The sequence below is a fragment of the Gallinula chloropus genome, assembly GCF_964237585.1.
Source record: "Gallinula chloropus genome assembly, chromosome: 18".
Taxonomy (NCBI): domain Eukaryota; kingdom Metazoa; phylum Chordata; class Aves; order Gruiformes; family Rallidae; genus Gallinula; species Gallinula chloropus.
The window spans coordinates 7,809,572-7,831,424 of NC_140103.1; the positions used below are offsets into that span (position 1 = coordinate 7,809,572).

Here is a 21,853-nt window from a genome sequence, read left to right on the forward strand (position 1 = left end):
GAGGGGGAAGGAGGAAGAGGAAGAACTTAGGAGAGGTGGGGATGATTCTATGGTTCTTTGTAAGGAAGATGAAGCTGTGATTTTTGGTGGCAGAAGAGGACCTCAGGTGTCAACCACACATGGTTTCATGGAGCTTCATGATATAACTCAGCACAGATAGAGACCAGTTCCAAGACAAAGGAGGCAGTAAGGGAAGAGAGGAAGATACGGACTCTTCCTAATAGAACAAAGTGACCTTTAAAGCTATACCTGAGTGTTTTCTGCCTAATCTGGAGTGCAGTTCTTGGGATAATTACTCAGGATCCTTCCTCTGCTCCGAGAAGCCTCATTAGGAATTAGTCACAGGGCTGCAGGTAATGGATCGTGACTGAGTCTCCTCTGATCTGATTAGCAGCCGAGCATGAGCTGCTGACAGAAATCCATGTTACTACCTCCGTGTCACTCTGGCTCTGAGGCTGGCTCAATAAAAGAGCAGCATCTTCGTGACAGGGAGAATTTCTGTTTCTGAACTTGCTTTCTGCCACCCAGCCCTGAGAACCATAGTTTCGGAGACATGCCCCTTGGGAGCTGCGATGGCCAGGCTCAGAAGTAAGCCACCTTCATGTCTGCATGGAGGGTTTGGGAAGGTCAGACAGGCTGGAGATTTAGGGGAGGACCTGGGTGCACGCATGGTGCTGGGTATGGGGTTCTGCACTGGGAGTTACATCAACAGAAAAGCATCGCTAACTTAGAAACCAGGATCCATGTGGGCCCAGCACACATGAACCTGTGTTGGATGCCTGTGCTGGGGTACATACACAGGTACAACTGCCACAGTAGCTCAGGTGGTTTCCCTTTTCCTAGCACTACCTGGGGGCAGGCTCCATGTCCTGTGCACGGGGAGGGTTGTGTGGGGACACAGCCTCCTGTCAAGGACTGGAGGGGGGGGATCCTGTGGTAGGCCAGGATCTCTATCCTGCTCCTATCACCAGCATAAGACCATCCCATCACCTGCCTGTCATGTGGCTGATGCACAAGCCACATAGAACAGGGAGCAATCCCAAGCATGTGAGGTGAAGATGCTAACAGCCCTACAGCAGTCTGGTGGGCAACAGGAATTTATGTTTCTCAGAAAAGTGTCCTAGGTTGAAATCTGAAAGTTTGAGTGGGGAAAAAAGAAAAAAAATTTCAAAAAGCAACATTTCCTTCCTGGAATTAAAATTCCAGAGACATCCTCTTGGACAGTGTGACAGCACACGTCAGTATTGCACCATGGCAGCGCTTCAGTGAGGTAAAATCCTTCTGTGCTCTTCTAAACGCTGTGACATTAAAGAGGAAATGTTGCATGGTGGGTAGTTTGTTACATCAACTATGGCAATGGAATATTAAAATTTACATTACAATTAATATTAATGTCTTTGCCAGGATGGGCAAAGCAGTAATGACACCACGAAACAGTTCAGCTTTTCAGCGAAACAAAACGAGAAAGTATGAAAAACACATTTAGACCTTTCCCTGTCAAAAGTGCTTTTGGAGTCAACATGCTCTCACAAAATGCTTCAATGAAACTGCATTTTCAACAGAGAACTCTTCTGTGAAAAATGTTTCAAATAGCTCTAATTTAGAGCTGGGGAAATTTACCTCTTTTAATGCAGGAAGCCTTTTATATACAGTCCAAAGCCAAACATCTCTAATAGTTTTTCTAGGTGAATTAAGGACATGTTCGCTTGTCAGACACTTCATATTCTGCTTGTAGTTATCTAAGACAAACCTATATCAGGCCTGGGCTGCTCTTAATTTTTAGAGAGGAGCTTTATGCTTTAGAGAGTGGCAGAATTCCTCTTTCTCATCAATGAGCTACCATCAAAACTAAGATATTTTCCCTAACGCTTGTCACCAGCAGAATTACCTTCTGCATGTATTACCAGCTCCTGAAGGCTGCTGGGGAGGATGAGCCCATTGCTTGTGCACCCCTGAAAATATTCCAGTATCTCAGCCTTTTAAAACCCAGTTTCCACCCTGCTTGGCTGCTGACATGAGGTTGCTTTATCACTAGAGAGCACATTATCACTAGGCAACTCATTTTTATTAATGTTTGCAATATTCAAAGAAATTTCCTAGAGAACAAAACAGCATCTTGGGATGTTTTATTAAGGTTGTGGCTGGCAGCAGGGGTTTCCTGGCTATCATAGCTGGCTGCAAGCTGCTCTGTGGGGCTGGTGTGCTCTTCCAGTCCTTGGGACTGCAGCATTCCTGCTTTAAAGGTAACACCTGGAGCAGTGGTCTCAACCAACATGGCAATCTCATGTTTGCAAAGATTACTTTAAATTATTAATCACACCTAGGTGTTACTGACAGCTGTAATCAACTCAATTTCAGGAATACTTAGTTACTGGGCACGGTATGGAACTGCATATGAAGGAGGAGGGTAGGAGGACTGAGTGAGATGCTACTTACCCAGTACTTGTAAAATGTCTTGCTAGGATCTGGTCATAAGGATGCTCAGTATAAAACCAAAAATACAGATATGAATCTGCCCTTGTCTGGGCATGCTGATAAATGTGTGAGTATTTATATATTTACATCAAAGCATAAACATGAAACAGGCATGGGTGTATTTCAGTAACCCTGGCAGTGATTTCTTCCACAAGGAAATTCCTGGCTGGAAGATCTCAGAGTGATATGTAATCCCTACAGCCTGTTGGCAGTTTGAAAGTCAGGGCTTTGCATTTAGTGCAGGCACACTCGTGTTTCCATGGGTAGCTGGATTCGTGTGTCACTTGTGTTCCTGGCCTAAGCACACATTTGAATATAGCTGCTTGTTGCATGCTACAATTAACTGTATGGACTCCAGCACTGCTGCTCACCTGGTTCAAGATAAGTATTTTGTTGAGTGGTTGCTAAGTGTACAGGAGAGCTGATTACCTCTTAAAGAGCCTAACCTCTACACCATGTCCTCAAGCACAACACCTACACGCCTTTTAAATACCTCCAGGGATGGGGACTCTACCACCTCCCTGGGCAGCCTGGTCCAATGCCTGACAACCCTTTCAGTACAGAAATTCTTCCTGATACCTCACCTAAATCCCCCCAGTTGCAATCTGAAACCATTTCTTCTTATCCTATCACTAGTTACCCAAGTGAAGAGACTGACCCCCACTGCTCTACAGCCTCCTTGTGGGTAGTTGCAGAGCGATAAGGTCTCCTCTCAGCCTCCATTTCTTAGGACTAAAAAACCCCAGCTCCCTCAGCTGCTCCTCACCGAACCTGTGCTCCAAACCCTTCACCAGCTTCTTACAAGAGAAGCTTATCCTGGAAATGTTTGCTTAGAAACTATGAGTTTTATAGATTAAAACTCAAGCAAGCATCTGCATGAGACACTGTGCAGTGTAGGGTGGAACCACATTATGTTGTGGAGATTACAGGGTATTCGTGTTTCTGCGTGTGCTGAGATGCACAGTGAATGTCCCTTGCAAAGGGAAGTGCTTTCCCTAAATCTTTAGTTGCTTTTTTTTTACCTCTATTCCCTCCAGGAAAGAAAAGAAAAAAAATCTCCAAACCCACTATCATTTGTAGCTGGGACCAGGCAGCTTGTTGGTGCTGTTATCCAAGTTAAAAACTCACAGAGAAAATATGATGAGCTGAAGAGCCTGCGGTCATTTGGGCCTCGTATTCAAAGGCTGAGGCCAGGGCAGGTTGCTTCTCCATGAAGCAGAGAAAGCAAAGAGTGGAAAGATTTATTCACAGGACTTGAACCATGAATAAACAGGGTCAGTGCACATCCAGACATCCAGACCCCCCTCCCTGTGAGCTTGCAAGCTCAGTGAGTACAGCAACCTTCAGGGTCTCCAAGCCCTTTTTGTGGATCTCATTTCTCCAACAGCACTGCACTCTCTGTCCTGAAGGAAACTTTAGGAGCCAAGCAGGTGGGACCATCCCTGATGTCAGTGTGAAGGTTTGGAAAAGGACCATGCCTCTGGGGTGGTAGCTTCAGATAAATTCCTAAAAGGGCTTCCTGAAGTCAATGGGCTTTTTGTTGAGCACCATTGTAGGGAAGACCAATGGGACCTCAAGGTGCTGATTGCAGGGATGCTGTACGCTGTGGTCAGCCCCTGGCATGTTCCCACTCTTCCCTGCAACAGCAGTTCGGGAAAGGCAGCAGGGGCTCCATGACATGGTGCCTCCACAGCCAGGCTTGAAATCCTGCCTAGTGTGAGTGTCACAGACACCTTCTCCAGCTGAAGGATGCTCTGTGTTCATCCTGCCCAGCCACTGCTCTGTGCTGGGCTGCCGATTAGGTCAGATGACAGGGCAGCCTGCTGGCACTGGGCATAGTGCTCTCTGAGACTGTGCCCTGGCTGCAGTAGGAGCAGAAAGGAGACAGAGGTCCCTGTGCCTTCCACAGCCTCCTGATCCCTCAGACTGGGTCTTCCAAAGGGACCTCATCAAGGCTAAGGTGTCTCTGTAGGACCAAAAGGGTAATGGGGGTCCTGGGGGCACTGCCCATTGCTTTTCTCCCATCTGAGGTGAATGTGACCCATCACAGATATGGGCCTGAACTCCTGAAAGGAGTCACAGCCCTTCTTGCCCTTCCTGCATGCTCTCATCCTCTGAATTATTGTCTTATTTTCATTCCACTCCAATGAGCTGTCAGCCACGGATACAGTAATTCAGCGCAATAGAAACACAAACAGATGGGTAATTGACCCGCGTGCCTTCATTACACTGGAGTTCAGTGCTGCTGTTCAAGCCATAAACTCCTTTATCTGCCACTCCACAATCCCTGGCTCTTTTATGAGGAAGGCGAGCAGGCCAGGCTTCCTGTGAAAAGCTCGCTCAGAGTTATGGTGTCTCTGCCTCGTGCACCGCAGATGCTGACAGAGCCTGACAAGCGGGACTCGCCAGGTAGAAGGAAACAGCTGTGGATCCTCAGGGGCATCTGTGGGGAGCCTGGGGATGGGGACTGGAAGAGGACAGGAAAGAAAGAAATGTACATTGTAGCTGGGGACAAACAAACTGTTGTTAAGTCCTCTGGTACCTGAGCAAGCGCAGACCTATGCGACCGCCGGCACAGTGGGATGGATACACAAACACTGGCTGTGGAGAAAGAGATGTGGAGATAGATCTCTCAGCTAACGTAAATCTTCAGAGCACCACCGAAATCATTGGCACTAAATCCATTTGCACTTTTATAGGATTTGGCAAGTAGCCTTCCTAGCAGGGAGTGAGCTGAAATGGTTCAGGTACCCAGCTCCTGTATTTATGCTGTGGGAGCTGGGCACTTAACTCTGCAAGGGTCTTTTGTAAATCCCTCCTTGGATTATTTTCCTTTCTGCTGTTTTCCTTCCTTCCTTCTTTTCTCCTCCAGTGCATGGTTTTCCTGTTTCTGTGGTACAAACCCAATCTAGTCTCTCTCAAAACAGGTCAGAACAACATAACGCTCACCACTTCTGCACTAGCACTTGGTAGCAAAGTATAAAATCCAGTGCTTGGGAATGAGGGAGGCTTTGCATTCAGATGCTTTGTGTAGTACTGGGATTCAGGACTGGGATAAAGAGGGTACACTGGGCATCAGGGAGAGGGAAGCTACTTGTCACTCTTCTCATAGAGCAGATGGCATGCAATTTGTATCCCACCTTCCCTACTCATGACAGCTTTAAGAAAATCATCCCAGCAGCTTTTAATTCTTCAGCATCACTTTCCCAAGCCATCAATGAAGCAGGTTTTGTAAAGAACGGGTACCTGAAATAACATTTGGGTTGTCTTTTTTTTGCTCCCCCCATATCCCTGCCTCTTGTTTCTATGCCAGGTCTCCAGATCATCTTTCCTCAGTATTTACAAGAGAAGTTTGTCCAGTCTGCCTTGAGTTACATCATGTGCAATGGCGAGGGGGAGTACATCTGCCGGAACAGCCAGTGCGGCTGCCAGTGTGCGGAGGAGTTCCCGCAGTGCAACTGCCCCATCACCGACATCCAGATCATGGAGTACACACTAGCAAACATGGGCAAGACCTGGACAGAAGCCTATAAAGATCTGGAGAATTCAGGTAACCAAGCAAAGCACATTTTCTGACTGATTTATTTCAAACAAAACATGTCAGGTTACACCAGGTAAGAACCTTGTCTTCCCTTACTAGAATCATGGAATCAAAGAATGGTTTGGGTAGGAATGGACCTCAAAGATCATCAAGTCCCCCCCTGTCCTGCCATGGGCAGCAACACCTCCCACCAGGCCGGGCTGCTCAAGGCCCCATCCAACCTGGCCTTGAACACCTCCAGGGATGGGGCAGTCACCACGTCCCTGGGCAACCTGTGCCAGGGTCTCGTCACCCTCATAGCGAAGAACTTCCTAGTATCCAATCTAAATCTACCCTCTTCCAATTTAAACAATTCCCCCTCATGCTATCCCTCTATGCCTTTCTAGAAAGTCCCTCCCCAGATTTCTTGTAGACCCTTCAGGGACTGGAAGGCCACTATAAGATCTCCCTGGAGCCTTCTCTTCTCCAGGCTGAACAGCCCCAATTATTCACAGGAGAGGTGCTCCAGCCCTCTAATCATCTTTGTGACCTCCTCTGGACCCATTCCAATAGATCCATGTCCTTCTTATGTTGGGGACTCCAGAACTAGACACAGCACTCAAGGTGGGGTCTTGTGAGAGAGGTTTCTTTGGATTTGTTCCAGTTTGGATTAAAATAATAGAGGATATTGAACCCAAACCCAGGATCTTAGTCTCAAGGGAGTGGCTTTTATTCTCTCTTATGCATACAGACAAAAGCACACACCTACACTTAATTCTATGTGTAAAGGGATATTTTCCATGGAAGTATTTGTTTGATTAAAAAATATGATTTTTCATATGAAACCAGCTCAGAATCTCTCTTTAATAGTTCTACAGAGAAACTTCCACAATATGAATGATGCAGAAATTGCTTTTCAGATTTGCATGAATGATTTATTCTGCTTTGGTGAAAGGCAATTCAGAGAGAGAGAGCACAGGCCAGATGACACCTCATTTGAGATAGCAAGGAGAAGGGAAAATGACTTCTCTCTCCTACAGTGCTGATGTCTGCTGGTGTGAACATTTCTCCTCTCCCTCCGCGTTCTCCCACTGTGACACCAAAGGTGTCAGCAGAGTTTGTTCCACGTTGATGCTGGTAACACCCATAGTAGGTGTGCTGGAATATTTATGTGATATGCATGCTCAAGGACTTGAGGTAGGAAAGAGGGCACAAGTATCAATGTAATCATATCCTTTCCTTTAGCAAGTGGTCTGCCTGCCCCAAAGCCACATGGGCACTAAGCTGAACTTAATCAAGAATTTATCCTCATGCTGACTTTAATCTCTTAGTGTTAGTCATTATTTCCCACCACATTTTTTTAACATTTATTATCATGACTGTCCAGGTCTCCACACTAGGAAAGAAAACTATGAGGAAGCTAACTAGCTTCATTCAAGGCACTGATGGATTGTTCTTTAGAAGTCTTCCCAGCACCAATTTCTTATGCTGAAGGTCTTCTTAATCCTTTTAACGACTGAGATGAAGCAGCCTATCATGTTTCCTTAGTGGGATATTGAGGATTGCTTCATACTTCAGTATGTGGATCCTGCTGGCATGTCTTCTGCTGCGTCGATTCTCACGTCCAGCTCATGTTGTCAACTTGGTGCTTTGCTGAGCAAGTCAGAGGTAGCAGTTAATGTCCCAAGGCTGATGACCACCTTGGCAAGAAACCCCCATATACTACAGGGAGCCACAAGGCTGGGGCAGTTTCAGAAGTAGGCCACTATCTGAAGTGGTCAGTGGTTTTCTGGAAGTTTCTGCAGATTCACAGATGGGGTGGTTACACCAGGGCAAACCAGAAACACAGATTTCAGAAGCTTCTGCTAGCTCAGTGCCACACAGATTAGAATTACTGGCAGTGCCTGCCAGCACTGTTACTAGTTAGATGTTACTAGTTGCAAGTGCTGGCACAGGACCTTCATACAAGATGCAGGAGAGCCACAGGTTGGCCACCACTCATCAAAACCCTTTTATATCCCCAGGGGATCTAACCCAGACACTTAGAAGGTGAGAGCCCCATGGAGAGAGAAGAATTACAGTCCCACGGTGATTGTTTTACTGTTCTGTTCTGTACTTGTTGCACTCAATCTAAGCAAAGGCTGCCGTAGATAATTATATTCAGTCTCCCTCCCCTTGAGACTTCAACTGGGGAAGGTGTTTTTCATTTGCCATGTTAAAGTGACACATTGCAGTGCAATTCTCTGCTGTGCTGTAGCCATATTCCACCCAGGGCTGGAGGCTTTTCAGGACTAGATGGAGTGATTATCTTTATGTTTAAAACTGCTGCATCTCATTCATCACTTTGTTGCATCATGCGTGAACTTATCCTTTGAGATGAAAGTTGCTCTCACAAAAGACTACAGTATTTGTATTTTGCTTCTTCGGTTTAATAAATATTCCCAATAACTAGAGGATTTTCTTCATTATGAACAGCAGAAAAGAAATCTCTAATGACATCTGAAGGCTTTTCCAATAAAGTGGGCTGAAAAGCACGAGTGCTCTGAAAGCAAATAGCATTTGCACAGGAAGCTGCTGATAGCCTAAAAGGTCTATATTCTGTTTCTGATCTGGGTTGGATCCCTGTGTCAATTTGAAAAAAATCCTGCAGGGCAAATCAAGAGTTGGTGTGATTTGGGATAGCATCTTCAAAGTCAAGGGGGCTGCAGTGAACAGATGCTGCTTTAAATCCACTCGGGATCTTTCTTGTAGTCCTGTGCTTCACTGCTTAGGAGTAAGATGAGGAAAATAGCACTGCCTTATTCTTGGAATTTTAGTATGTCTGGCCAAAATATTCTGCATCCAAATTGATTCTGGATTTTAAAACAGTCTTTTGATTAAAAGTCATGGGTTTTATTTCTTTCAGTCCTGTTGCTTTCTGATGAAAATGTTATTTTTTTAACTGAAAAAAATAAGCACTGGAAAAATAAGTTTCATCTGTGAAACAGATGTTTGACATGGCCAACTCCCTGTGATGCCAACGTTCTTCTCCAGAGGCTGGACCATCTGCCCTGTACCATCAATAAGTCATTGCCATGGGACAGCCATCGCCTTCAGGGACTAGGTGACTGTGCAGAAAGAGGGGCCATGCTGCACTATGGGAGATGTAGTCCTAGCCATCGTCAACGTTGTCTGTGTGGCTAAATAAAATAAAACCAAATTAAAACAGCCTTAGTAGTTAATTGAAAATTCTTTAGGTTAAGAATCAGCTGTTCCTGGGAAGGCACAAGGCTTAGCACAATGTAGCCACAGTCTCAGGGATAGTTATAAATACATATAAATCAATGAAGAAACTATTCTTTTTTTAAAGTTTCTTCCCCCCCCCCCCCTATTTTTTTCTTCTAAAAACAACCCCATCCAGCTTTTATTTTGCCAGATTTCTTTGCTCATTTGTTTTTCCCCCAACGTTGCACTGCAGTATCAAAATGTGCACACTGCACTGAAATTTCTCCCTTCCCCGTCTCTATGAAAAATGTAGCACATTCATCATCAGAGGGAAAAGAGCTTGGTCTTTTGCACAAACAGGCTTTTGAGGAAATTGATTTATAAGGGGCGGGAAGCAAATGCAAGGCTTTTACTCCTGAAAGGTACCAGGAGTAATCAGCATGGTCAACAGAAGCAATTATACATGATGATAGTTTCAGAGGACCACTGAACAGGAGAGAATCATTTTTGGGGAGGAGAATGGCACTGAAAGCAGCATTACAAATAGACTGAAAACCTGAGAGATGATTAAAAAAAAAAAAAACAACCAAGGTCTCTCCGTTATCTTTGGGAAGAAAGGAGACAAGCAGAAGTCCTGTGGATCTTGATAGTGCAATGAGGATAATTATTTTTATTAGGTACTCGGTTTCCCCATGCGATGAGTAGGACATGAACATCCATTTACCATCTCTGTAATGATGGTACTGACTAATGCACAGATATTCTTTGTTAGGCACTCAAGCACTGAACTGCAAGTTGCTGAATAGTAGGAAATCTGTTATGCAAATAACTATAAGCTTCGTAGGATAGGTTGCAAATTATCCAGTCTGATTTTCTGCAATAACTCTCTATATTATATCTTTTTCTTAAAAGAGATCAGCCTTTGTAAGCTTGCATTTTTGGGGGGCTGTTGTCCTCTCTTCCTTCTGAAAATGGGATGAAGGAATTTAACAAAAAAAATAGGATTAGGAAATGAAAAAACAAAAGTAGATAGATTACAGGAAAAGATGGCTGCATTTCCTGCTGGATGCTTTGTGGGGTTGATGACAGGGTTGTAGTCCAACCTCCCTCTAGAAGCAGAACTACGACTAGCATTACACTAGGTCAACCATGGGGTTTTTTAGCAGACTCTAAAAGGAAAAATTCTTCAAAATCTCTGGGCAGCGCGTTCCAGTGCTGCGTTGCCTCCACATGAAGAAGTTTTCCAATAAATCATTTGAGTTTCTCAAGCTGCAAACTGTCTAGTACTCCTTGTTATATCATCTGTCTCTAATAAGAGTTTCTCTCCTTTGTAAGTACCTTTTAAGCAGTTGTAGGCTGTAATTAGATTGCCCCTTGGCCTCTTCTTCACCAGATTAAACAAGTGCAGTTCCCACCACCTGACCTTGTAGGACTTGTGCTCCAGGCCCTTGACCATGTCAGTAGTCCTTGGTTGTGCTCTCCCCAGTTCCTCAACACCCATCTTTAATTGGGTGTCCCTAAACCTGGCAGAGAAATGCAGGTGCACCCTCAGCAGTGCCAAGAAGTAGGGAATATTAACTTCCCTAACCTACTGGGGTTAGCCCAGTATGCAGTTTGTTGCATTTCCAGTGAGAGTGTAGTGTTCACCCTTCAGTATGGTGCCCACCATAACACCTAGGACTGTCTAGCAGCTTTTATTCAACTGATTGTTTCCAAGCCTGTACTGGAACCTGGAGCTGTTCTCTCTTGGGACAGAACTTTAGTTCTTTTCTTTATTGTACTTTGTGGGGGTTTTGTTGACCTGTACTTCTCAAGCTCTCAGCATACCACAGTTTTCCGATGTCAAAAACTGGGTTATTTTCAACTGAGAAAGTTGGAAACATCTGGGTTTCTTCACTGGAGGATGTCCCAGCCTGATAATCAGACTCTAAACAAACTCAGTTAGGAAGAAAGAGGTGGTCATACACAGTATCAGATTTTCTGGTTTTTGATGAAAAAGGCTCAAACAAACCCTACGTATAATGGGTTTTTTTAATTCTCAAAATCAAATAGAAATAAAGTGATCACGAAACAGCATTTAACAACATATCTTTTGATCAATTAGATTTTTTTCCTTTTAGCTAAAATTGACATATTTTGTTCTGACTTTAGCCCTGCTAACTATTTTATTGTATTTTATTTTATTTTATTTTATTTTATTTTATTTTATTTTATTTTATTTTATTTTATTTTATTTTATTTTATTTTATTTCCAGCATTGCATAAAGCAAATCATTTAACTTCATTTGAAGTTAAATGAGAAAAAAAGTCAGAAGGCTCTTTTTTTAAAAAAAAAAAAAAAAACCAAAAAAGGAGAAAGCAGGACATTTTAACACAATCCAAACCCTTCCTCTGGGGATTTTTTAAAGCTTTTCTCTCTCTCTCTCTCTCTCTTTTTTAACAACACAGCCAAAGTGATTTGACTTCAACAACAAACGGCATTTTAGGAGCAGCTGAAAAACAATTTAAATGAGAACTCTTTAACTGACAATGATTACAACTCCCTGCTTTTTGTTCATAACCCCTAGACTATAATCCCATGCTCCAGGGAATTTGTTGTCTTTTTTTCTCCACTCGGTACACATTAACCATATTGCTTCACCCTGATACTCTCTGGGTTTCATTTCTCACATAAGAGCAGCAACAGCCATAGAATTAGTGGGCTTCCTGGGGCAGAATGACAGGCTGGTGGGTTAATGGACATCACCTTCCTTTGGCAGAGCACTGATGGCCTCATACATCATTGCTGTTTGTCCATCCTGCTAATGAAAACCTTTGTAACTTTTTAATAGTTCAGAAACCTCTGCATTTCTCCACTTTTTTGTGTGTTCCAGATGAGTTTAAATCCTTCATGAAAAGGCTACCTAGCAACCACTTCCTGACCATTGGGAGCATCCACCAGCACTGGGGGAACGACTGGGATCTGCAGAACCGCTACAAGCTGCTGCAGAGCTCCCTGGAAGCCCAGCGCCAGAAGATCCAGCGCACTGCCCGCAAACTCTTTGGCCTCAGTGTCCGGTGTCGGCACAACCCTAACCACCAGCTGCCTAGAGAAAGGTATCTTCATCCTTCCTTGGCAATGGGTGACTGATGAAGTTGAGCCTGGGCTTGGACCTAAACCCAACAGCCAAACCCTAAACCCAACCCAACTCGTAGGGGTTTGGGTATAGCAAATGGGGAGGTTTGGGGGGAAAACGTTACAGTTTGGGCTGTAACCTTTATTGCATACCTCAGTGTATTCACAGCCATCCTGCACGGTCTTAAGTACCCAGGCAAAGAGTCCTCACTTCTTCTGTTGTGTTCTGTATGAGTATTACAGGGCTGACATCAGAAAGCCAAGCAGACCAAGCTGCTTTTTAAGCAGTTTTGCCTCATGTACCACAGCCAGGGTTTAAGCCTCAGTTTGCTGTTAAAGTGGACATAGGGAGCACGAGATGCTTCAGCCCTTTTTTTGAGTTGTGCTCCTCAATGAGTATAGCCAAAGAGAAGCTTTAGTTTCACTTGGAATAGATCACATCTCTTCTACAAAATGCAGAGTGAACCTGCAAACCTGCCCTGACTAGAAACCTAGCAATGTTATTACAGATGGAGAGAGAGGAGATTTTCCATTAAAGCTACAGCAACTATTGATATCCAATAGTTACCTCCTGCTGGCTCCTTTCAGCCCTGACCTATGGCTGAGTTTAAGTTTGCTTCCAATCATTTTTGGAGACTCCCGTCCTTGGATTTTAACAAACATTTCTTGCTGTTTCTTTCTGTGTTGTCTGGAGTGAAGTCACACTGAAAATCTTGTTAAAAAAAAAAAGTCCAAATGCCTTTTATTACATGCTTCTCTTGGAAGGGTCAGGCCAAGTTAACACTCGTAGAGGAACTGTTCTTTTCATCTCCTTCATTACCTAAATATTCAGTCTCAAGAGAAAATTAACTGATTGACTGCTGTCTCCTGTTATCATCCATCCCTCTGGCCACTAAGCACTCTGAGTTTTCATTTCACCACTGTGCAGCTCAGGAAACTCTTCTAGGGCTTGACAACTCTTTGATTACAAAGACATTGCATGCTTCTGGACAAGGACTTGATGGGCTTACTAGGGATGAGGAGAAAGATCTACTAAGTTTAAGAGATTATGAAAAAAAGTCTTTGGAGAACTTCCTAAAATTAGCCAGCTCTGGCCAACTGACTGAGCTGCTATAAACAAGCCAATTGCTGGAGGAGTCTCAAGCATGTCCAGGCATTGGGTTATGCCACAACAGCAAAGCAAAGTGGCAGTGAGCAAATATCCTGCCAAGTACCTTGCTGCAAAGGAGTCAGATAAATACATCGTAGAATTTCTCTTCTATTTTTAAAAAGCCAGCCACGCAGAAAGGGAGGCTCCAACTAATACTGTAAAATCTGGGGGAAGCAGGACGAAATGGCTGATGGCAGCTGGGTTTTTAGCTGACTGACGTGCTTGATGTGTTTAAGTCAACACCACCAGGCATATTATAATTTCTTTTCTTATTTGTCATTCTGCATTTGCAGCTAGGCAGGGGAGGGGTTTGGTAGATCCATAGCAGGAGAGGTATGCATTTCATCACTCCTTTCACAGAGCTTGGAAATACTCTAATTTTCTAATTGTTACTGTACAGAACGACAGACACTTATCAAGCGTGCCAGTGGCTTTGAAAGGATGGCAAGGTTCTATTAAGAGCAAACCTCTCTCTCTGTCTAACACACATAATAGTAAGCCTACATTATAGATTCAAAAGCAATGTAAAAAAGAAATAGGATTGCTGTTGATTGTCCTCTAGGAAAGGAAGAGGTGGTGTTTCCAAAGGAAAGGAAGAGTTGGGATTTGGGCAATTAGGTGGATTCCACTCCTTAGTTGTTAAAGCTTCAGTGCTGAAGGAGCACTTACAGTTGCATTTTAAATCTCTGGATGTAAAATATAAATAAGATCCAAAGGAGGGGGGGAATTCATATATGTTCTGGGCTCCAGTCAATTTATCATTAGTTAAGAATACATCTCACAGCTGCTGAGAACAGAAATAGCATTTTTTACTTCAGTGTTCCATGCAGAAAGCCCAAACATACCACCACAGCAGCTAGCACTGGTTGGAAAGCGAAAGGTAGGTTTGCAAAGGAAAACTGATGAAATCCCTACCTTTTCTCTTGCAATATAAACAAAACCAATCTGTCCTGCTGGATCAGGATTTTAGATTTGGGGGTGGGTTTTTTTGTGTTTGGGTTGGGTTTTTTTAATTTGGTTTCTTTGTTTTTTGGAATTTTTTTTGTTTGGTTTTGGTGTGATTTGGTTTTCTAACCAGCTCAGACATCATCTACAACGAAGCTGCATCTTTGCCTCAAGCACCACCCATCAGCCTCTTCCCCTTCCCACACCCGATCAGTCCCGAAGGATGACAAGTCAGGAGGAAAGAAAACTATTTGTCGCCTTTCTACCTGACCTCTGCTTCTGATCTGAAAGCCCAAAACTGTCCCACAAAACATCTTTTATTTTTTCTTACAACAGATAGGTTTTAAATGGTGGAACAGCTCTGCATGATTGCCTGGCTCCCAGTTCCCAGCACGTCTCCAGTGAGAAACACAAGAAAACATTGCAAAATAACAAAACTCTCACTTTACTTGGATATCTCTCTCTCTTTTTTTTTTTTTTCATTTTAGTTTAGAATGTGGGATATTAAAGCTGAATCTAAAATTGCTTGAGAGTGACCTTTGAAGATGCAGTTTTCCTTTTTTTAATTTCACATGCTCTAGGACTTTACACTTTGAACTGGCAGAGGTAGCAAACGTCAGGCAGAATAACTTTTGCAATGATATTAAGAGGGAGAAAGATAAGCTGATGAATCTTTAATGAAAGAGAAAATAAGTAAAATGAAAACCAGTGGCTCTTCTAGTACTGGCTTTCAGCTTTTCAACAGTGGCTCTTTTCTGCTTCCTTCTGACCTGACACCTCTTGGTTACATTCACATGAGTCTGAGCCATCATGGGTGTGTTTTTTAAGAAATTCCCTCCTGTCAGCTGATGGGCTGTGACTGGTCCTGTGTATATTCTTAGCCTGCCCCAGTTGCAAGGCAAAATGGGATAATTTATACTTTTCCTCTCTCTCACTCTATCACACTTGCCGTTGTCATGTTTGTAGCTGATGCCCAGCTCTGCCCTGGATTCTGCATTTTCATTTAATTACATCCTTTACTGCTGCCATCAGCAGATGGTGGGCTGTGGTGGGTAGGCTGGGATGTTTTTGGTCCTACTTGTGTCTGCTGAATGCTAAGACATATATACACCTCTTCCAGAAAAAAACCCAGCTCTCTTTCTTCTCATCTCCTGAGACCTGTGAGCAACTGTTACTACCTCACCTGGAAGCCCAGTCCCACAAAGAACAATAGATGTGGCCATGGACAGAGCTGTGGCTGTCAGGGAAATACCATCCTCACCTCATGGGGCATCATTGGATGCTAAGAGGATATGTGATGGAGCTGGACTCTCGCTGTCTATCTGCCACCAGCCTGCTGCCTCAGCTCTTCATTTTCCTTGTGCCACTGTCCTTTGTGTCCCTGTTCTTTTCTTGGAGGAAATTACAGTGGGATTGGAAGCTAAGGATGAGGCTGCAGGAGATATTCCCTTCTAAGCATCCTCTGATTTCTATCATTGTTGTCAAGCCCAGTTGTGGGAAGAGGGAGCTTGCAACTCCCCCAGCCCTGTAAACCCAGGCAATCAGTATGCACGTATTGGAGGGTTTCTTTGGGTTTAGTTAATCCTCCACAGGCTCCCTATCCCTCAGCTTCATATTTAGATTGACGGTGGGAAGCAAAACCCAAGGCATTCAAGGAGGTGATGAAATAATCACAGAGGGCTCCCAGTACTTTAGTGAGATTGAAACTTGGAATTTGGGTGCTTTGGTAAAGCTGAGTGCACTTGGCTGGCTCTCCAAACAGGAGCTGCATAGCTTCAGATGGGGTAAGAGATACTTGTATTGCTGAAAAAGTAAGGAAAAATTCACCTCTGAGCAGAAGGCAGACTCAGTCCCCAGGGGATAGTTTTGAGCGAGGTTGTTGCTGCCAGCAGTGTGTTTTGCAGTCACACTCTGCTGTCTCCTCTTGTCTGAAGCAGAGCTGTCCTAGAAACCAGGAGGAACCCCGCGCTCTTTTTTCTGGGGAACAGGACTGTCACCCTCTCCCTCTCCAGTAAATATTTGTTGAGGTTCTTGCCTTGCTTCTAAGTGCCCCAGCCAGCCCTGGCTTTTCCACTAGTTGCAGAGCTCCTGTTAGCTGTGAGAAGAGACCCTGGCAGCCCTGCACCACAGCAGGAATGTGAAAATTGTCTCTTCCCACATTCAGAGCTCCAGAATTTTCCTGCTATTGCATTTCCTTCTCCCTCACCCCATCTCATTTTTTTTTCCTTTTCACTCAGTTTCTTTCTGCTTCTTTTCATTCCTGCCTGTCCTCTGTCTTTCAACTGTTGCTCGTTTCAGTTTTCCCCTTTCTCCATCCCTATTCCTCCTGCCCACTGCATTTCTTTCTCATTTCTCCTTTTACCTGCACATTTTCCCCTTCTTTCTGCTTCTGCTCCTTGATTATTTCTTTCCTTCCAGCGCTTTCCTCTGTTTTACACTCTCATCCCTCCACTCGCTCCCTCCCCTTAATCATCTTGCTGTTCTTTGCTGCTGTATCATTTAATGCCTTCTTTGATACAGCCTACAGCTTAATGATTATTCGGAGGTCAGGCGATGCAGGTGCCATGAATTTCACTAATCCAGCTCTGAGAGCCTCTGTCCATAATCACTCCTCCCGTTCTACAGGGACTGAATCCTAATTTGTCATTAGCCAGTCCTCTCACTGCAGCACTACCAAGAACTTTTTGCCCAGAGGAGACAATGAAGTATTCATTAGCTGGGGGGAAGGCGGAGGGGAGGGAGCGGGCGGCTGAACAAGGCATTCTGCTGAAGGATGCTGAGAAAGGAGTCGCTGTGCTGAGATTTCCCAGGGAGGGGGAAGAGGGGGCAGCGAGGCAGCGTGGCGAGTGGGTTATACATAAAGCAAACGTGGGTTACAGTGTCATTCATTAGGAGTTGTTCCAGGGCTGCAGGATGCGGAGGTAAGGGCGTTGATATAGCAATTATGGGAGTGGTGGGGCCTAGGAATGGGCTTTTTAAGGGGAGAGGCTGGGAGAGGAGGTTAATTAGCAGCAGGTTTTTTTTAAAGGAGAAGCTGTTTTGGCAGCTTTATCACTACGCACCCTGACTTCCACGCTCTTTTCTGCTGCTACTGAGCTCTGCACCATAAGCACAGGTTACTGCTGGCTTTGCCACATCCTGTTACAGGTCTGTTTTGGAGAGTGAGGGGAATTGCCAATGACACAGAGCAGGTATCTCCTACTGGCCTAGGAGTTGTACTGACCTGCAATGTCTGGTAACACCTCAGCCTCTGGCATGGCTTTATCAGCTCCATTCCCATGGTTGAATTTTGGTTGCTGTGGCACTGATGGGATCCTTGGCAGGGGACTGTGCCAGTCTCAGCTCCTAGAGCAGTGTGAAAAGAGAGACCTCAGATGATCAGCTCTAATGTCTAGCTATTTCTTAGAGGCCTTTTGCTCTCCACCAATGGAGTAAACAGCAGATGAAAGATTTGGTCTAGAAATAGACTGGAATATCTCCCAGATGCCAAGGCAGGGCATCAATGTTCTGAGAGCTCTGCCTTGATATATCCCTGAAAACGCTGTGGCTCTAGTATGATGCCAATACCAAAGACTCCCTAAGGCTCTCCTACACTAATGCTTTCTTCTTCCTGCCTGCAGGACAATACAGGAATGGCTTACCCGGGTTCAGTCCCTGCTCTACTGCAATGAGAATGGGTTCTGGGGGACCTTTCTGGAAAGCCAGCGGAGCTGCGTTTGTCATGGTGGCACCAGCCTGTGCCAGCGCCCCATCCCCTGCATCATTGGGGGCAACAATAGCTGTGCCATGTGCAGCCTTGCCAACATCTCTCTCTGCGGCTCATGCAACAAGGGCTATAAGCTTTACCGGGGTCGCTGCGAGCCTCAGAACGTAGACTCGGAGCGGAGCGAGCAGTTCATCAGCTTTGAGACGGACTTGGACTTCCAGGACCTAGAGCTGAAGTACCTGCTGCAGAAAATGGACTCTCGCCTGTATGTGCACACCACCTTCATCAGCAACGAGATCCGCCTGGATACCTTCTTCGACCCCAGGTGGCGCAAACGCATGTCCCTCACCTTGAAGAGCAACAAGAACCGGATGGACTTCATCCACATGGTGATCGGGATCTCCATGCGAATCTGCCAGATGCGCAACAGCAGCCTGGACCCTATGTTCTTTGTCTATGTCAACCCCTTCAGTGGGAGTCACTCCGAGGGCTGGAACATGCCCTTTGGGGAGTACGGCTATCCGCGCTGGGAGAAAATCCGCCTCCAAAACAGCCAGTGCTACAACTGGACCCTGCTACTGGGCAACCGGTGGAAAACCTTTTTCGAGACCGTCCATATCTACCTACGCAGCCGGACTCGGCTGCCCTCCCTGCTGCGTAACGAGACTGGCCAAGGGCCCGTGGACCTTTCTGACCCCACCAAGCGTCAGTTCTACATCAAGATCTCGGATGTGCAGGTCTATGGCTACAGCCTGCGTTTTAACGCTGACCTACTGCGCAGTGCTGTGCAGCAGGTCAACCAGTCGTACACACAAGGTGGGCAGTTCTATTCTTCCTCCTCCGTCATGCTCTTGCTGCTGGATATTCGGGACCGAATCAATAGACTGGCGCCTCCCGTAGCCCCAGGGAAGCCCCAGCTGGATCTGTTCTCTTGTATGCTCAAGCACCGCCTGAAGCTCACCAACAGCGAGATCATCCGTGTGAACCACGCTCTAGATCTGTACAACACCGAGATCCTCAAACAGTCGGACCAGATGACAGCCAAACTCTGCTAACCCGGACTTTTCAGTGGACATGTTGGTGATTGATCCTTTTGCTGTAAAAAAATAAAAGAGAAAAAGAAAAAAAAAAAAAAAAGAGAAAAAGTAAAAAGAAAGAGAAGTGGGGTGACAGTAAAGGAAGGGGGGACAAATGAGATTTGTAAAATGTAACTAATATACAAAAGAGGAAAAAAAAAGAGAAAATTCTTCATTTGTTGAACACTAAACCCGTTCTAGCAGCTGTATAAAACTGTCAGGCATGTTTGTTATTTCTATAATCCGTCATAAAAGGGTAACACCTTACTCTCTCTTGACCTTGGGGGTGTTGCTTGCTAGTCCTCAGGGGCAGCAGAGTAAATAAAGGGAGGAGCCGAGAGAGGGGCAGACTTCTGTAATGAACTGTAAAGTTTTCTGCTATGCAGGTGCCAAGACAAAGAAACAAACAAAAAAATCAAAGCAAACAAGAGTTATATGTAAATGTAAAAGAACTGCCATTATTCCTATAGTGGGAGTAAATGGTTAAAGATAAAAGATATTTCTTCTGTTGAGATTTATGCCAGCTTTACTTTGAGTTATTCACACAGCCTGTGCTGAGCTTTGCTGGAATACATCAAGTGATGGCAGTCCTTTGAGGGTAAAAGTAATGCCTTGTTAGTGAGAAGACACCTAAGAGGTCTCAGGTGGGTGCAGGTCTCAGGTGTCTTCACTTTGGGATTTCTGTCTCAGAAGACTTTTCACCAGAGGTAGAGTCTCAGCACTTGCTGAAGAATGGGGCATGTCAGGTCTCTTCTGCTCCTTGCTGGAGTTCACACCCTGTGTCAGACTGCTGCTGCCTTCAGAGATGCCAGCGCTTAACCCCTTTGAGGATCAGCACCTGTAAGTCTTCAGAGCCACTCATCCTTAAGGTACTGCAACAGATTCCCTAAAACACTGAGAAACTTAATTCACACACCACTTTGATAAATCCAGACTTAAAGAAAAACCTGGGTTTGGCTTTTTGCCTCAGGTTCTGGGTTTTTCAGTAACACTGGGAAACCCTCATCACCACAAAAACCAAAGCATGATGCAAGAAAATACATTTCAGAGGAAACTTGGAGACACCGAAGGGTATGTGTGTCATTTTTCTCCTTTGGGGAAAGAAAAATCCCTTTTACTTTCTTGTTTCCTTAGCTGTGAATAATATCCATGGTTTTCTTACACTTTATGCCACACACACCAAAAAGGTTATAGAAAACAGATTAATTAATTTAATTAAAATATCCACATAAGTATAAAATGGAGGGTTGGGGTAGAAATGCACAATAACCAAATTTCCCTGAATTTGCAAGGATAAAACAACATTAAAAAGGGTTCAATTATTAAAAAAACCCACCCAAAACCAAACAAAACCCCCAAAATACATAAAAGGTGGGTAAAGTTTTGTGGAGTGTTTGTGTGTGTTTGGATTTTCTAAAAAATAATGTATTTACAGAGTATATGAAGGTAGGATCAGCTGAGCTGTGTGGTGAAGCCTGAACACAGTAGGGTGTTTCTCTTAATCTCACTGGTTTTAGTTAAAGTTGAATGTGAGAAATGATGAGTAGACTTTCTGTCCTCCTGGAAGGGAGGAATAAACCTCTGAAGCTGCCAGCTTCCAGAGCTGGAGGAGTGTCCTGGGGGAAAAAAACAGGCCTGACCAGGAGGACCAGTCCCAATCCAAAGTCCAAGATTCAGATCTGGCTTCAGATTTAACTTGTTGCCTCAGTTGAGTTCAAAATAGTCTTCTAGAAATTCTGCCTTTCTTATTTGGAGACTTCAGCTCAGACTCTGCGAATATCATTGGCTCTTCTGGAAAGAATGGAATTCATTGTGGTGGTATTCATGTGATACCAGGGGCTTAGACAATTAGGTTTGCCTGCAGATTTAGTTTAATTTGTCTGGCTTTGGTTGATGCTCATCCAAACTGGGCAGGAATTAGATACTTAAGGGAAATACACATTCACTGGACTTTCCTCCTGAAGGAGTAAGAGGAACTACCTGGGTAGTTAGTAAGACAACAAAAAGGAGTCACAAAAGCACACACCAGTCCCTGTCTGCATGCATCTGGACAACAACAGGGGGAATTAAACAACACAGATGTTTCTCAGGACATCCATCCACTGTGGGTTGGTAGTAACTTTGCGTTTTCCCTGTCTTTCATTGAGATCTCTTTCTATCTCTACTGGTTAGTCCATGCAAGAGCTTGCAAGGTTGCCTCCTTTTCCAGTTTGGTCATTTGTTTTTCCTTTGATTGTGTAGTACAGGTTCATGATTATAGACCTCACCTTTCAAAGAGGTTTCTTTTACTGTTGTGACACTCCTGCATCACATCTCTGATGAGAGGAAAATTCAATAGCAATAGTATGCATGGAAGTTAGTTTTAAGCAAATAGTTGAGAGCATTCATGGGAAATGAATGTCAAATTTGTAATTATGAGTGGAAATAATGTTCCTGACAATTACATCCATCCAAGCAGGGAATAGAAATGTACTATTTAATTTACATGTATGACCCAAAGAGCTGACACTGAAAAAGAGCTATGGCTATTACTCTAAAAATACTGAATACTGTTTATGAGCAACCTATACCCTGAGATGCAGTCTGCAACCAATGATGGGATTTGCTCATGGCTGGGAACAGTGAACATGCTAGCACAAAATGAATGTAATTCACACAGCTT

At 44.4% G+C, this 21,853-nt stretch overlaps 1 protein-coding gene across 1 annotated transcript in view; it reads left to right on the plus strand.

Moving 5' to 3' along the window:
- BRINP1 (BMP/retinoic acid inducible neural specific 1) overlaps positions 1–19,170 on the plus strand; it is a gene marked incomplete at its 3' end in the record, with an annotated part of 58,863 nt that extends 39,693 nt beyond the window's left edge. The window contains exons 5-7 of the mRNA XM_084272365.1: positions 5,789–6,025; positions 12,073–12,295; positions 18,030–19,170. Coding sequence (XP_084128491.1) covers positions 5,789–6,025; positions 12,073–12,295; positions 18,030–19,170 — 1,601 coding nt within the window. The remainder of the gene's footprint in view (positions 1–5,788; positions 6,026–12,072; positions 12,296–18,029) is intronic.
- Positions 19,171–21,853: the final 2,683 nt, after the last annotated feature.